Genomic DNA, 17,590 nt, shown 5'->3' on the forward strand with positions numbered 1-17,590 from the left:
TTGATAGCTCGGCTTGTGCAAATGTTAAGTCGTCATCTTCCTCGCGTTGTCCCGGCCTTTTGCCACGGCTCATGGGAGCCTGGGGTCCGCTTGATAACTAATCCCCAGAATTGGCGTAGACACTAGATTATTAAAAAAAAACGATATTTCGTACATAAGTTCCGAAGAACTCATTGGTAGTGGGGTCGTTATAGGACAATACCAATATTTTTTTCATTAAAGCATGAGACTTGGCACACTTGTTACTAAGGTGGACCAGAGTCGAAAACGCCCGGGAGGCAGCGGGAGACACCCCTCTAGGGGGGAGGGGGAGGGGGTGAAGTTTTCCTACGCTGCGCGCACTGTTGGTCGTTATAACTACTAAACTATAGCTACTAGGGCAAGTGTGGTATCATTTTCGGATAAATAAAAGATGGTTAATCATTTTCTAAAACAAAAAAAACACCTTTACATAGAAAAAAATTGAAATACGGCCCAAAATCTAAAATCTTTTGAGTAAAAAAAATCTTTCAAGGTCAATAAATTTTTAATGATTACCGATATCGGATTAAAAAAAATATATTTAAAAAGGCGCATTAATACAGATTCCAAAAATATAAGTAACATTGCAAATATTTAAGAAAAAAATTGTTTAAAAAAATATAGAACACCGCGCGGCAGAGTCGTAAAAAATTCTTAGCCAATTATGAACATCAAAAACGAGTTTTATAGGTTGCTAGTGTCCTGTAAGCTGTAACTAATAAGGATGGAGTTTTCATTAGATATAGTATATCATCATATCAGCTCATATATGTCCCCACCGAGGGGCTCGAGCCTACCCTGCATTAGGGTGATCGGGCCTTAGTCGATCACGCGAGCCCAGTGCGGGTTGGTCGACTTCACACACAAGCTTCGAGTTTCCTCGCAGCCGTGTGCAGGTTTCCTCACGATGTTTTCCTTCACCGTAAGAGCGTCGAATAAACGTACATATGAAATCGAGATTCGAAAACACATTGGTATGCGGCCAGGATTCGAACCACGACCTCCCGCACAGGAGGTAGCGGTCTTAAGCATTACGCCACCGACGCTCTCTATATATAGTATATAGCTCAATTTTAATAATTATTTGATAGAAGACATTTTTTATCGTGTGTATAAGCATATTTAAACTTATGGCTCAGCTGGGCACGATTTCAAGTGACCCAAAATCTATAAAGAAATTAAACAAACAGTATAGAATTTTACTTAAAAATGTTTATTATTTACATTGTCCCCCACAATCGCAAAGCTCCGTGCACTTAAGTTGCCGCTGAAAGCACCGGCACCTCGAGCCGCTGCACCTCTTTTTGCATCTGCACCGGATCATTTCCAGGCATGCATCTGCAGCTACGGGCAAGTCTGTCCATGTAGGTTGCCAGCTTTCACTGACTTTTCTCCATCCCCAGTTAGATGGACAGGGAAGATTTTGATTCGGTGACATCTGACCCCATACATGGACTGCTTGGAACACTGCCCGCAGGAAATGCTGGTATAGAGCAGCTTTCGTCGGAGGTATATTCTCCAATTGGCGGTCTTTTTTCGAGTATAGGTGCTTTCGGGCTTCGTTTACGGTTGTAAATGAACTGGCTCTAAAACAAAACAAAAAAATTAGTTACTAGACTATTTTATTGTATTGCTAGTTTTAAAAAGTGCTTATTACCTGTCATATAAAATGACGACAAACTTTTCGATTACTGTAAACGCCTCGCTAGTACTCCCCTCATATGCTGCCAGAAACCCTTCTGTGGCATTGGGAAATGCGTTCCATGCATCTATTGCACTTTTTTTTCCTTTCCCGTTAAAATAGGACACAGTATCACAACCTGTGAAGGCATGGAACAGGGGGAGGACTTTCGCTTTTTGTGGCCCTGTAAAAGAAAATAATATGTTTTATATAGCCCGCCTAGCATTATAGTCTCAGTGCATTCTATTCTATTCTAAAAAGCACTCGCGACACGCAAAGATTAGCTCCATGTAACCATGAAGAGGCTGATACAAGAATCATAGTGCACATGGCTGACGCAGTAAGTCAAGGTTATACGCGGGTAATGATACGCACTGTTGATACCGACGTCGTGGTGCTGGCAGTCGCAAGTGTGCTACAAGTACCTGAGCTAGAAGAGCTGTGGGTACACGTAGGTACTGGTAAACACCACCAGTACCTTCCTTGTCACGAAATAGCAAAAACTCTAGGTAAAAAATAATTATAAATTGTATTTATCTACGTTACGCCCTAGCCACTAGCTAGAATAGAATAGAATGCACTGAGACTATAACGCTAGGCGGGCTATATAAAACATATTATTTTCTTTTACAGGGCCACAAAAAGCGAAAGTCCTCCCCCTGTTCCATGCCTTCACAGGTTGTGATACTGTGTCCTATTTTAACGGGAAAGGAAAAAAAAGTGCAATAGATGCATGGAACGCATTTCCCAATGCCACAGAAGGGTTTCTGGCAGCATATGAGGGGAGTACTAGCGAGGCGTTTACAGTAATCGAAAAGTTTGTCGTCATTTTATATGACAGGTAATAAGCACTTTTTAAAACTAGCAATACAATAAAATAGTCTAGTAACTAATTTTTTTGTTTTGTTTTAGAGCCAGTTCATTTACAACCGTAAACGAAGCCCGAAAGCACCTATTCTCGAAAAAAGACCGCCAATTGGAGAATATACCTCCGACGAAAGCTGCTCTATACCAGCATTTCCTGCGGGCAGTGTTCCAAGCAGTCCATGTATGGGATCAGATGTCACCGAATCAAAATCTTCCCTGTCCATCTAACTGGGGATGGAGAAAAGTCAGTGAAAGCTGGCAACCTACATGGACAGACTTGCCCGTAGCTGCAGATGCATGCCTGGAAATGATCCGGTGCAGATGCAAAAAGAGGTGCGGCGGCTCGAGGTGCCGGTGCTTTCAGCGGCAACTTAAGTGCACGGAGCTTTGCGATTGTGGGGGACAATGTAAATAATAAACATTTTTAAGTAAAATTCTATACTGTTTGTTTAATTTCTTTATAGATTTTGGGTCACTTGAAATCGTGCCCAGCTGAGCCATAAGTTTAAATATGCTTATACACACGATAAAAAATGTCTTCTATCAAATAATTATTAAAATTGAGCTATATACTATATATAGAGAGCGTCGGTGGCGTAATGCTTAAGACCGCTACCTCCTGTGCGGGAGGTCGTGGTTCGAATCCTGGCCGCATACCAATGTGTTTTCGAATCTCGATTTCATATGTACGTTTATTCGACGCTCTTACGGTGAAGAAAAACATCGTGAGGAAACCTGCACACGGCTGCGAGGAAACTCGAAGCTTGTGTGTGAAGTCGACCAACCCGCACTGGGCTCGCGTGATCGACTAAGGCCCGATCACCCTAATGCAGGGTAGGCTCGAGCCCCTCGGTGGGGACATATATGAGCTGATATGATGATATACTATATCTAATGAAAACTCCATCCTTATTAGTTACAGCTTACAGGACACTAGCAACCTATAAAACTCGTTTTTGATGTTCATAATTGGCTAAGAATTTTTTACGACTCTGCCGCGCGGTGTTCTATATTTTTTTAAACAATTTTTTTCTTAAATATTTGCAATGTTACTTATATTTTTGGAATCTGTATTAATGCGCCTTTTTAAATATATTTTTTTTAATCCGATATCGGTAATCATTAAAAATTTATTGACCTTGAAAGATTTTTTTTACTCAAAAGATTTTAGATTTTGGGCCGTATTTCAATTTTTTTCTATGTAAAGGTATTTTTTTTGTTTTAGAAAATGATTGGCCATCTTTTATTTATCCGAAAATGATACCACACTTGCCCTAGTAGCTGTAGTTTAGTAGTTATGACGACCAACAGTGCGCGTGGTGTAGGAAAACTTCACCCCCTCCCCCTCCCCACTAGAGGGGTGTCTCCCTCTGCCTCCCGGGCGTTTTCGACTCTGGTCCACCTTAGTAACAAGTGTGCCAAGTCTCATGCTTTAATGAGAAAAATATTGGTTCCCATACATTGAGTGCACCTAAAAACCCCACTGGTACGAGCCGGGGTTTGAATTGAACCCGCGACCTCCGGATTGAAAGTTACGCGCTTTACCGCTAGGCCACCAGCGCTTCGCGCTTGTGCAAGTGTTAAGTAAATGTCATAATTCAATAGAAGTTAGACGTTTTAAATAACGCTTGCACTGTCTGGGCTGTTAAAATCGCTGCCAACTTATCTTGGTCTGATTGTAAGTAGCTTTACATACAGGTTGGATTTTTTTTAATGGGGCACCGAGGGCACCTACTAGATCCCTTGTTACCACGTCAAAATGGTCTTAGATCTCTATTTTTTTAAATTAACGATTTTCGATTTTCGAAGAAAATATACAGTCAGCATTTAAACCTATATTATAAGTACTCCTCAATCATTCTGACTGACTAGCAATGGCATGTCTAAAGTCACTTCTTACATAAACCAAAATCAAAACAGTTTTTCTTTTGAAGTTTGATTAGTCCTAGATTTAACTCACATACATTTCGTCAAAGTGTCATTATACTTATTATAATCAATCATCATATTTTTATAGAAATTACTTTGCGTCAAAATGGTCCAAAAACCAACAGAAATGACAGGTTATTAGATAGTATTTCGATGTACTTCATTTCGTTTTATGGCCACCATGCGGAATTCCATTGCAGAACTGAGATATTTTTATTTTAGTCAAAATGTCATCACCCTTATTACCTAGGCAATAAAGTCCAACGCTCGCGCGTTGAATGGTTTGCCGCGCTCGCAGCGGTGCGCGAACATCTACCCTGCACCAATTAATTTACTTAGGTACTTGGTTTCTATTGCCTAGGTCATAAAGGTGATGAAATTTTGACTAAAATATAAATATCTCTGTTCTGCAATGGAATTCCGCATGGTGCCCATAAAAGGAAATGAAGTACATCGAAATACCTATCTAATAACCTAACTTTCATTTATGTTGCATTGCCACACTTGCTTGCAAATTCCATGCAGAGTTATCGTGGTCTGGCTCTAAATATATGTAAGTTTTTTACTTATGGTCAGTTGCACCAAAACGGGACACAACCGACCGTTAAAGCATTAGTTAAATGTTATTTTATGGGACTTCCTATAAAATATCAAGGAGTGAAGTTAATCAGTCCGCTAACTGTGGATTGTGCAAGCGTCCCAAATCACAATCTTAACGCAAGCATATAGAAATAAGAAGTAAGCATAGAGTGCTCACTCTATGGAATGTGATGTGTGTATCAGTTTTGATTAGGTACTTTTGATACCAAAACCCTTATTATTTGTGTTGTCGACATCTAGCATCGAGCAGCGGAATTATCAGTACCGCTACTTGACTCTAGATGTCTCGGGTGTCGCGACTGACGAATATTGTATTTCTCAACAATTTACAACTAATATTACAAGTAGGAGTTGAAAGTAGAGTTCCGGTTAATCCGTTTATAATATTAGCTGAAAATTGTTGAGCATTAGACTTCGTTCGTCGCAACATCTACTGTCAAGTAGCTGTACTGATAATTCCGCTACTCGATGCTAGATGTCGACTACGAAAATAATGTGTTCTGATACCAAAACTGATGTATGGATTGAGCACTCTATGCTTACTTCTTATTTCTCTATGACGCAGGCGTATACCTACCTACCTACAAAGAAATCGTAAATCGAATGACACCTTTGAATCAGGATCGATTTTCGCAAGGAAGGTGAGAGCAAGTGGCTCAAGGTCTGGGCAGACACACCGCACCCTGGCTTAATCCTGTTAGCGGACTGCGAGCCAAGAAATATATGGAGTACCTACGATTTTTTTTTAGAGAAACTCGAAATTTATTATAACAAAGAAATAATGACTATAGTGTATAAAAAAGTAAACCTACGATTTATTGTGTGCGAAGTGCATGGAAAAATAAAGGAAAAGCAAGCAAAGCACAGCAAATATGTGAACATTCGTGAACTGAAATCTTACATTTTTCCGCTCATTCTTTTCGCCAACGCTCCACACGACATTTCCATCTTTACCACTTAGATAGGCATTGGCAGTCCTCAACCTGTATATTTCTCCAGTAACTTCCTGCTTCGCACAGCTAAACTGTGGAATGAACTGTCGCTTGCGGTATTTCCGTACCGTTAAACCTTCAAGAAAAGAGCGTACTCCTATCTTAAAGGTCGGCAACGCAATTACAACCCCTCTGGTGTTTCCGGTCTCCATGGGCGACGGTAATTGCTTCCCATCAGGCAATTTGTCTGCTCGTTTGCTTCCTATATTATAGAAAAACCTTACCAACTGTTATGCATTACAAATGATGTTGTATCCCTTATATGGCCGTCCGGCGGCGACAGACGCGCGTACGATACGATACGACAAAAATAACTGCGACTTTTCACCTCAGCCGCTGAAAAGTGCGTAATTTTCTTTTCGAAAACTGAATACAACTTGATTTTGCTGCGAGCGTGAGCGTGAAATTAGTATGCGGCGTCGTCATAATTTTGAATCGTAGGATCAGGAGGTAGGTACCTACTAGGATTGCGACTGAACCGAGGACTGCAGCTGGGACAGGAAGCTGCGATTGGGTTGGGACGGAGTCTAAAGCGCGCGGTTGTTTTATGCGATAAAAGCATGCGATCAACGGAATGTCATACATTCCTAATGCGCTTATAACAAACGAACAAACAACCGCACGCTTTAGATAGGTATTAGCGATTGCGATACTGCGACTGCGACTGGAACTGGGGTTTGATAATTAATATATTTAAAGGTGGTTTAATTTTATTCGTGTTGAAGTGAGAACTTCGTGTCTTCGAGTCCATTGCTACTCTCGCGATTCTAATTCTGTTGACGAGAATTTAGTGAGTTCATTCTACGATTATTAAATGTTAGCTCTGTGAGCTGTAGATCCGAACCGAAAAAAAGAGCCCATTCACAAAGTGAGAAATATGCGACGAAAGTAGTTTTGCCCTTAGCTGAAACGGAGCCCATTCGCTATCGCTCGGCGAAAAAGGAACATCACATACGGAACAGTATTAGCAGCTTCATGGTCCTATCCACCGCACTGTATATATCAAATTATATTATTCCTACGTTGTGTTACCATTATCAAGAATGTGTTCATTTTAACTTTTTAAATGTTGTTTATTATCGCGATCGTATGTTTACTATACATAGTTATATCTATTATATTCGATACAGACTGAGTAATATAGTGATTGTGTATTCCTTTAAACATGGATGAAGTTAACGTGAATTAAAATGTGTATTCTGTGAACAAGATAGTAACACCTTTAAATTACAAACCTAGGTAAAGATAATACTTACCGTGAAACTAGAAGTTATTTAGGTACCTATGTGTTATAAGCGTACCTGTACTAATCTACAATCATTAACACTTTATAAAACAAAGTCCCCCGCCGCTTTGTGTGTATGTATGTTCGCGATAAACTCAAAAATCACTGAACTGTTTTCTGCTATCAATAGAGTGAATCTTGAGGAAGGTATAGGTATATAATTTGTTAAGGTCTTGTGTAGCTAGTGGGTCAATAGCATAAAATCCCATTGTGCATAAACAAAAATGTCAATGAAAATTCAACACACTGTTACCTAAGTTTTAGTTTGGTATACCTATACCTACAAGTACATATAACAGCATGCAATAGGATCCCGAAGTCCTGACATCGTTTTACCCCCTTATTCTGAAAACTTTATCAACCTTTGTTAAATTTTGTGTCTGTAAATGACAAAATAAGGGCTTTTTAAATTTATTATCCTCTTCCAATATTGACTTCAACCCAATAAGCCCTTCAATAAGGTATCCCACAGTTATAATATATGTAGGGTTAGATTTACATTTTAAAGTGTTCAGCTATCATTTATATTTGTAGGATTGCCTTCATCTCAACAAGTTTCAGAATAAAACTATAGTTACTCGTAAGATATGCCCTCATTGATTGCTCCAATTCCCTTAGGTTGGACATTCACACCATATAAAAAGGTACCTATTAAGTAATGAAGCCCCACAATTGCTATCCGAGTAGCTGCACCGTTATACTGCTTTAGTTATATAGATCGTGTCATTCACGACGACACGTGCCTGACTCCTATTGCCATGTTATTAAAAGTTAGATTTGACAAATCTGCGCGTCATCGTGGATGACACGAACTATAGCTACGAAGGGGTAAGGAAGAGCGTGATGTAAGACAGTGCAGTGTTAAATATTAGATTTAGCGGCGTGTGGTCTTTCGTTGGACAAATTCGAAAGGCGTAATTGAATCAGTGTTTGTAAGACTTCCTTTTTATATAGAAAATCGTCATTTTGGAAAATAGATAAGTGAGATGTGCTTGATAAGTGATCGAAAACAACGTGTAATTGTGAACAAGCTAGATATTTTTAAAGTGCCTTGACTGTTAATTTGATCAGGATCCTAATCATATACAGCCGAGAGGGTATTGTGTTGCATTTAGTTACAGAATTAATTAATAAACAAATATCGAAAGTGGATTTCGTCCTGCGTACAAAATTTAGTAGACCTACAGGGGCGTTTTCTAAAATAAATATTGAAGACCTGATTATTACAAATCTGGACATTTTGGGCTCATTCTTCTCAAAATCGACAACATTCTCCATCCTACCACTAAAAAAAGTTGTCCCGAAATGTCCGTTCCTAATGGAACGTTTTTAGTGTGGAATTTTTTGTATGTGCGTGACGTAGTGGAAACTAGAATATTCATACAAAATGGGACTTTTTTTTGAGTTGAAAAAACCCAAAACCACCAGGATCTCTGAGAATCAGGTCTTCAAAATTTATTTTAGAAAACGCCCACCGTAAAAGTAAGTTGCTATTTCAAAAGTTAATAGTAATAATAAGGTACATTTTCTTTCCATTCTTAATAGATAGGAAACGCCGGAGCAAGTATGAAGTATTCACAAAGATGACAAAACATTAAAATTTAGATGAAAGTGATCTAAAGTGAATGGAACACGTATTCAATATGAACTTTAGAGTGGCGTGGTGTGGTATTCTCTTCTCTTTTGTGCTTGAGGGAAACGCTGATGCGGGAAGAGTGCAGGCTGCTGTCAGTTTTCTGTAAGTATACGTTTGACTCATAGTTGCGAAATGATAAGATTTCGGAGAATTTTCAAAATGTTTATGGGAGTCTTTCCAAAATTATTATTTTTTTAAATTCCGAAATTTTCCAGGTTTCCCAGAGCTTTCCTAACATTTTTGGTAACTTTCTGGAACATGCACAAATTTTAATTAAGCATACCTCATCAAATATGAGTACTTATCTTTTGCTTGGATAGCTCAATTGGTTAAAGCAAAGAAAATTTGAGATAGAGGTGGCTTGTCAAAGAAAACTTTGTTGCCACGTAGATTTATTGCCATCTTTCGACACATGATTAAAACTTTTAGAAAGCCATTTGACTTTGATCCTTATTCCACTGATATGTGTAAAGTTAATAAATATCAAAGAGTGGCGCCATCTTACTGTGCATAACCCAAAGGATATGGCGCCATCGCTCACAACGATGCCGATACCTTTGGTCTTTGATTTATTAGATAGCGCCCCTTTTTGATATTTAACAAATTTAACATATATCAGTGATAGAATAAGGATCAAAGCCAAATGGCGTTCTAAAAGTTTTAATCATGTGTCGTAAGATGGCAGTAAATTTACTGTGGCTATAAAGTTTTCCTTGACAATCCACCTCTATCTAAAAATTCTCTTTGGTTAAATCAACTGCTTAAGGATAGCGACAGGTCACAGGTTCGAATCCTGCAAAAGAACATATGTTATTCCAATTTTACGCTTTCATTTGCCTAGTACGATAAATTGCCTTGTGCCTTTCATAAAAGTAAGAATCAGGTAGGATTAATTCTCTGCAATCCCGCTCATCCAGGGTTGACTGCATTTCCAGAACAAATTCCTCGTACCAAGAGATAGAACTGAAGTCCGAATCCAGCCTGTCCCTTCGCGACATCCTGCCAATCAAAGCCAAGTACTACGATAAGAATCGAGCTCCGAAGCTGTTGGGGCAGCCTACTATAGTGTATTTCCATGTTACTGTGCTGTCGTTGGATTCCATTAATGAGGAGAGCATGGTGAGTTCCTTTTTTGCCTAGTGTAATTGTAGATTCCTTGCAAAAGAGACGCATTTAGGTGTTTATATGGTCGGTGGCTAATCGCTTTGAGTGAGAACTGTCGTTAAGTCCTAAAATACATTATTAATATCTTCTTACTTTTGATCTGTATAATTTGATTATTGTTTTGTTTTTATAATTTCTTCTATTATGTACTTAACTTTTCGTGTGTTGTTTATATTTGTGTGGCAATAAACGATGCTTATTCTTTTTCTTCTCCATTTCCAGACGTATGTAGCAGATATCTTCCTAGCTCAATCCTGGCGGGACCCTCGCCTTCGTCTGCCAGAGAACATGCACGAGGAATACCGGATCCTGGACGTGGAATGGCTCAACAAGATCTGGAGACCAGACTGCTTCTTTAAGAACGCCAAGAAAGTGACCTTTCATGAGATGAGCATACCGAATCATTACTTGTGGTTGTATCATGATAAGACGCTGCTTTATATGTCCAAGTGAGTAAATACCTATATGTTGGCAAGTTTTTTGATGCTACTGATTACCTTGGCCCAACCAGAACCAACCTCCTATTGTTAATACAATAATTTTCTTGACCCAATAAAAGGATTTAACTTTAAAATATAATAATACACTTCTATAAATAAATAATCAATCCTCTTATGAGAAAACTTGTGTGCCCAGCAGTGGGCCGTATATAATTGCCGCTGGTGATGATGATTCGTAGATTCATCCGGCTCAAAGGACTTACAAATGTTCAATTACGGGACAAATACCTCTCAAACCCTATTAGACTTTTTCAACTTCCCAATTACTCTTCAAAGATGTAAACTGATAGTTGTATTTTGTTCAGATTGACGCTGGTGTTATCGTGCGCGATGAAGTTCGAATCCTACCCCCACGACACGCAAAGCTGCTCTATGATGATCGAAAGCTGTATGTTTCCCCAATATTTTACTATGAATTTACTTTAAAAGTCTCGTTCATTTTTATTTCGTCTCGTCATATGATCAAGATACTGTTGTATGAAATTAAGTAAAAATTATAATTGTTTATTTAAACTTGACAAGTACACGTTGTACAGTATACCGGCATTTCAAACATTCCGTCATCGCGTTGCCAATCGAACTGAGATTCGGTCACTTTTCAGTCAAACTGCCGCTGCGGGGCGAAGTAACTTCACTCAGGCCTTAATGTAATGTGGCCATTCTATATGAAATGTTAAAATGTATCCTGTGCTGTGGATGAATTTTCTACGACTGTTTTGGTGTCGGTTACCATTTCCCCTGTTCCAGTGTCGCACACGGTCCACGACCTGGTGTTCATCTGGAACCTCACGGATCCGCTGGTTGTTAACCCGGACATCGAGCTGCCCCAGCTTGACATATCCAATAACTACACTAGCGACTGCACTATCGAATATTCTACTGGTCAGTATTCTTAAAGTAGGCGGTGGGTATTCATCAAGATTGTGATAGACTTGTTGGTGATCAACCCGGACGTCGAGTTGCCCCAACTCGACATATCCAATAACTATACTAGTGACTGCACTATTTTACGCGGTCTGCAATTTTCCGCTGCGGGCAGGGCAGTTGAGTAGTTCAGGGGTTTCTATTTTTGTCCTATCTTCCTGCTCATTCATGCCCGAGATTTACGTCAGGGATGAAAGGTTTTTCGTTAGGTGCACCGAGCCCTAAAATTGCTTTGCCACTTAATTAATGGATTTCATTCATAATGTGTCCATGTACTTTTGCAGCTCGCTGTATATTAAGCTTTACGAGTTTTATTCATTCTAATATGGCACTAGGTATGGTTAAGGATCAACTTTCAAACTCAACGTCATATAAAGATACGATGCTAACTTATCCTAGAGTCCGTCCCTAGCCAGTGCACCGACTTTGAAGTAACAAATTTTTGCCGTGCCACTTTAAACGAAGAAATCGATGTTTATGTGTGGCACATTAACTCTGTCACTCAAAAGTCTATGCAGAGTTTAGCTTGTACATCAACTTCATCTCTGATTCCAGGAAACTTCACCTGCCTAGCTGTGGTGTTCAACCTCCGACGGCGGCTGGGCTATCACCTGTTCCACACATATATACCCTCGGCGCTCATCGTCGTCATGTCCTGGATCTCCTTCTGGATCAAGCCTGAAGCCATACCAGCTAGGGTCACACTTGGAGTCACTAGTCTCCTTACATTGGGTAAGTTTTGGAAGTGATTGGTTTTACAACCAACGCGTAAAGCCGCACCAACCTATAAAAAGGGCACCATGCACTATTGACTATTAGACTAGTTCTGGACTTGATCACGAAGAGATGCTCCGAGCATAGATTTCTCATAGTAAATTGAGCAATCTTGAACTGGTGAAAACAGTGAGTAGCCATGTTATATCCGTATTAAGGATGACTTAGACCGGGCCGCGTCCGGACCGGGGGATCCAGCGCTTCGTTTTCTATGGAAAGCATTACATCATCACCACATTTATCATCATCATTTTTCTCCGAAGAAGCCCGGTGCGGACCCGGAGCGGAGAACCGGTCATGTTTTGTTGTTTGACGGCTCTAAACAAAGCCGTCAAACAACAAGGTGGGTGAGTACCCGAACCGTTAGCCTCCGGACAACCCGAAGACTCAATTTTTCTCTATACGCATGCTCGGATGTGTCGGAATAATTTGCCAAAATATGTAGGTTGCAAAACGCCATTGTGATTTTTCGCGGTCGTAATTGGACGTACTTTACGGTAAAAAAGGATCCAATCTACAAAATTCTGCCAATAAAATTGGAACTTTCTGACAAAAGGAAAAGTCGTTTATTTAAATGACAAATTTTAGAGGATGGATCCTTTTCGCTAAACTACGTCCAATTATAAGGCGGAAAGATTCAAAGTACCTAAGGGCTTGTTACATTTACGTTTTCGGTGGACACTTTCTGCTACAGGACAGGATAATAGATACTTTTCTCTGTCCATCTTAGGAGAACGTGTGTCCGTGGAAAAGGTAGATGTAAAAAACAAATCAAATCGAAGGAGGTGATTCTTTACGAAAAACAGTAGTCGTGTTACAGTTTATTTATCTTATTTTCCAGCTACCCAAAACACCCAATCCCAGCAAAGCTTGCCGCCCGTCTCTTATGTGAAAGCCATCGACGTGTGGATGTCGTCCTGCTCTGTCTTCGTGTTCCTCTCGCTCTTCGAGTTCGCGGTCGTTAACAACTACATGGGGCCCGTGGCTACTAAGGCCATGAAGGGGTACTCTGATGAAGATCTGTCCAGAGATTTAGACGCTTTTAAGGTCAGTCAACTATCGTCCACACAAATAATTGTCATAAAACCTTAGACTTAGGCCCAAACGGATATGGCTGGAAGACCTTCATCTTTCTTAACAACTGGCCCGAAGAAGCACTAAATCGGGAGCCGTGGACATTAAGGAGAGAAGTCTTTGCCCAGCAGTAGGAGACCAGAATAGTTTAGGAAAAAACCTTAGTCAAAACCAAAAATATTACGGACGGCTGCCCCCCTGTCCCCCTTAGCAAAGCCCTTGTGTCATTCGCACGTATTTTAAAATTCCACCATTGTTTGAAATTGCTTATTTTTCATTGTATCACAAATAACTATTTTCGTTTACTTTTCAGCACATATTCCCAAACTCCGTGGACCCCCGAGCAAGTACCTCCGCCTCTCTCCCACAATACGAGACCTTCTGCAACGGGAGAGAGACAGCAGTATACATCGATCGGTTCTCTCGCTTCTTCTTCCCCTTCTCTTTCTTTATACTGAACGTCGTCTATTGGTCTACTTTCTTGTAAGTTGTCGTTTTGTACAAAATTATATGGTCCCCGGAAGATTTAATGTCAATTCTGATAAGTCAACTTTAGTGTCAGGTAAATAATCTAATGTAATTAAGTTTTGTCTGATTCTTACCCTATCACAGCTAAACCTAGGTGCCTAGCCAAGGTGGCAATCGTTTGCGCTCCGACAACGAAACGCTATCTGTCCCTTTATCGCACTAACAGATGCAGAGTGATAGAGAGACAGCGTTTCGTTGCTGTAGCGCAAACCAACCACCACCACCACCACCACCACCACCACCACCACCACGCCACGCCTGGCCACGTAGCCAACGTGCAAGTCGTTAACGCTTCGTAACGCATCGTAGTCAGCTCTCTCTATTACTCTTCCACATTAGTACGACAGTAATAGAGAAAATGACTACGGTACGCTGCGGTGCGTTAACGATTTTTACGTTGGCTACGCGGCCTGATCAGATTTGTTTATTAAAATAATATGTGCACATTCCAACAAAAAAATCATAGGAGTATGTATGGAGTATAAATTGTTAAATACCAACTTTTGACCAGAATATCACATTATGTGTTAAATTCGAAGGTCGAATTTGTCTTAGTGCCTGTTTCACAAAAGTAAAATATTGGGTAGCTAACTGACAAATAAATTAACTGCCAGAAAAAAATCCTACAAAACTTAGCACTTTATACTACGTTTGACTGTTTTAACTCTTAAAATAATAATAAAAAAATCGACAAAAAAAACAAACGTTGGGGCATAGCTATTCTTAATGTACCTACATCAAATTATGTAAAAATATTTTCCATAATGTTACTATCCAGAGAGGAAAATGGAGACTACGTTTTAAAAAGCGTATAATTAATTTTTGAACATTTTTTAGCGGCAATGTATTTCGTACATCATGGCCACTTGTGACAGTTGTGACGTCGCGTCATTAAATCTCACGTTTTGAGTTAAAACAAAGTAGGTATAGCACAATCGGATCAAGACCAACCTCGAAATATCTGGAACAGTCATGAAATTTGGTAGGTATATAAATTAAAGGCCCCGTTTTCATGCCCACACCATTTGACATTCGGGGATCTCGAGGAATCGCAGCCATCTTGGAAAATGTGTACCATCCAGGAGAAATTCGCGTTTTACTCAAAATCTACGTTCTTTATGAAAATATGGTGTAAGGCAACATTAAAGCTTATTAAATTCTACACTAAAAAGTCCTTGATATCTTAAAAAGTACACCTTGTTAAAGAAAATACTTACTGAATCTATGTTTAGCGCCTATACACTTCCAGGGGACATTCTCTTAATAGGAAACTCGGAGGAATATGAATTCGACTTTTAACTATACATTTGTACGTGATCTATCCTACATTTTACTCGACTGCGACTTAACCAATCTACCGATATGACATTTAAAAAAATCGATCCAGTATCCTAAGCTACAGGTTGTACTGAATCATCAGTACTGAAACCCATAACCCTACTTTCTGGTTAAGTCGCAGTCAAGTAAAATATTGATATTGGAATAGATCATGTACAAATGTATAGTTAAAAGTGGAATTCATATTCTTCCAAGTTTTCTATTAAGAGACTATCCCCTCAAAGGTTATAACCGCTAAATCTGGGTATAGCAAGTAATTTTTATAGCAAGATGTATTTTTTCCGCAAACATATCTAGGACTATTTTGTGTAGAATTTAATAAGCTTGAATGTTATCTTACACGATATTTTCGTAAAGAACGTTGATTTTGAGTCAAACGCGATTTTTTCCTGGCTGATACACATTTTCCAAGATGGCTGCGATTCCTCGAGATCCCCAAATGTCAAGGGATACATACCAAATTTCATTACCGTTCCAGAGATTTCGAGGTTGATCTTAATCCGACTGTGCTAGTAGTGATACATTGTTTGCTGAATTAGTAAATATGGCAAAATAAAAGTCGTCTGCTTTTTATAAAATTCATGAAAGTGTGTTAATTAAAGCCTAAAAGCCCTTTGGTTATGCGGTCGTATCAAAAATATACGCCGTGTACTTTTTTTTTATACCACGAGGGTGGCAAACAAGCATACGGCCCGCCTGATGGTAAGCAGTTAACTAGTAAGTGCATGATTGAAATGACTCAGCATTGATTTCGAATCTTCCTGGGCCGTACTAAGGTTGGAAAATGGCTACGTATACTCAAACACACCCACCCTGTCAGTAGAAAAAGGCGCGAAATTCAAATTTTCTATGGGAGATATCTACATTTTTTAAGTTAGCCGCCTTTGTTCAACTTACGAGTATACGACACACGTTGCTTATATTAAATAAAAATGTGTGTAAACGAAAATTTTGAGTTTGTGATGACACTAAAAAGTGTTATGAAAGATTGTTTGTTAGTAATAAATTAAAATGAAATTAGTGTATATTTAGGTACAAAATAGATAAATGAAATGCTAATAACTGAAACTTTTTTTTTCTCCCATCGACGATTGCTTTTCTAATTATATTCGAAGTAGCTAAATATAGTTGCGGAATGTTTCCCAAAAAGTTGGAAAATATTTAACAAATTTCAGGAAAATTTCACAGGAACAAGGGAAACTTTGATTATGGAAATAGAAAATTTCGCGTCCCATACAAAAATATGAGAATTTCCCGAAAGTTATTGCAATTACATTACCCTATATTTCATTTGCAATTACCCTATATTTCATCAAAAACTAATGGGGAAAGCGAAACTAAATGTTGTGAAAACGTTATCTATGTCGGTTCATAACCGCTATATTCAGCGCTAATCACACACACACGTTGTCGTTTTGCCTCTACGAAACATTTCCCCCACATATAGTGAAACCTATGTTATCAGCTACGACTGTAGTTCCGCGGTAAATGTGTTAAACAGTGATCCGAAGCACTTTAAGTAGACCGTGAATACGAGTAACCCTTTGTTGACTTTATGTCTGATTACTTCCCAATGGTTGCTGGTGTCTGCAAAAAGAAAATTTGTTAAAAGAAACATGTATAAAATATCCCTTCCCTTCAACATACAAAAAGTTAAGAACCATCCCTTTGGATATCATTGGATTCACAAATGGTAATGAACTAGTATGGAAATGTTCAATAAAATGTTCAATTTTTGTTCTCTTGTTTAATTGTTTTTACCTCATAAGGGGTGTTTGACCCCTATTTTAGAAAAAGGAAGGTGACTTGAGTCTCAAGTACTGAAAAAAATTATATAGCCCGTAAAAGTGCCGCATAAAAATTAGCTTTAGATTCCCTTAAATCTGCGATGTCTGTCAGGAAAGACGCGAACGAGTTTGCAATTAAATGTTTATGGCCCAGCTTTCGCATTCTACAGAGAGTACAGTTGTGCACGTTTTGTGGAAAGATTCTAAAAAACTGGAAAATTCTCGGAAGTTTCAAGAAAATTTCACAGGAAACAAAGGAATAATTTTTGAATTGACAAATTTTATTTTCCAAAGAAACATGTGAGAAGATTCCGAAAATTTTCCATGTGGACAATTTTTTACTGCACTTTAGTAACAGATAACTTGGAATATAAAAATAAAGGAACCATTAGCCCCGTCAATCTGTCTACCACCCGTAAGCCTTAATAAAGCATACCCAAAATAAGTCACATACCGACAGCGTCACGACTCACTTGGCAACAGACATGTC

At 39.1% G+C, this 17,590-nt stretch overlaps 1 protein-coding gene and 2 long non-coding RNA genes across 5 annotated transcripts; 2 read left to right on the forward strand and 1 right to left on the reverse strand.

Annotated features, from left to right (window-relative positions):
• Positions 1-452: 452 nt before the first annotated feature.
• LOC133530558 (uncharacterized) lies at positions 453-1,984 on the reverse strand. The gene is made up of 2 exons (XR_009801335.1): positions 1,679-1,984; positions 453-1,607 (listed from the first exon to the last, which is right to left on the reverse strand). It is a non-coding gene; the product is annotated as an uncharacterized LOC133530558 (long non-coding RNA).
• Positions 1,976-3,722, forward strand: LOC133530557 (uncharacterized). The gene is made up of 2 exons (XR_009801334.1): positions 1,976-2,543; positions 2,615-3,722. It is a non-coding gene; the product is annotated as an uncharacterized LOC133530557 (long non-coding RNA).
• Positions 3,723-7,102: 3,380 nt separating this feature from the next.
• On the forward strand, positions 7,103-17,058 carry LOC133530555 (glycine receptor subunit alpha-2-like). Of its 3 annotated transcripts, none has more exons than XM_061868508.1 (9): positions 7,103-7,329; positions 8,921-9,113; positions 9,929-10,130; positions 10,398-10,624; positions 10,981-11,063; positions 11,423-11,557; positions 12,155-12,331; positions 13,215-13,420; positions 13,761-17,058. In XM_061868508.1, the coding sequence occupies exons 2-9, from the start codon at positions 9,001-9,003 to the stop codon at positions 13,932-13,934; spliced, it is 1,317 nt and encodes a 438-aa protein (XP_061724492.1). In that variant the 5' UTR covers positions 7,103-7,329; positions 8,921-9,000; the 3' UTR covers positions 13,935-17,058. The 3 variants fall into 3 exon arrangements, with proteins under 3 accessions (XP_061724492.1, XP_061724494.1, XP_061724493.1); XM_061868510.1 differs by having other exon boundaries at positions 7,104-7,329; positions 9,947-10,130; XM_061868509.1 differs by lacking the exon at positions 7,103-7,329 and adding an exon at positions 8,090-8,472.
• The last annotated feature ends 532 nt before the right edge of the window (positions 17,059-17,590 follow it).

The sequence above is a fragment of the Cydia pomonella genome, chromosome 23 (assembly GCF_033807575.1).
Source record: "Cydia pomonella isolate Wapato2018A chromosome 23, ilCydPomo1, whole genome shotgun sequence".
Lineage (NCBI taxonomy): Eukaryota > Metazoa > Arthropoda > Insecta > Lepidoptera > Tortricidae > Cydia > Cydia pomonella.

What these genes read in the sequence shown, in the direction of transcription:
- LOC133530555 (XM_061868508.1), top strand. Translation starts at nt 9,001, where the DNA reads ATGGAACACGTATTCAATATGAACTTTAGAGTGGCGTGGTGTGGTATT. An exon ending in CCATTAATGAGGAGAGCATG is followed by an intron (nt 10,131 to 10,397) that starts GTGAGTTCCTTT and finishes CTCCATTTCCAG; the next exon opens with ACGTATGTAGCAGATATCTT. An exon ending in ACGCTGCTTTATATGTCCAA is followed by an intron (nt 10,625 to 10,980) that starts GTGAGTAAATAC and finishes TATTTTGTTCAG; the next exon opens with ATTGACGCTGGTGTTATCGT.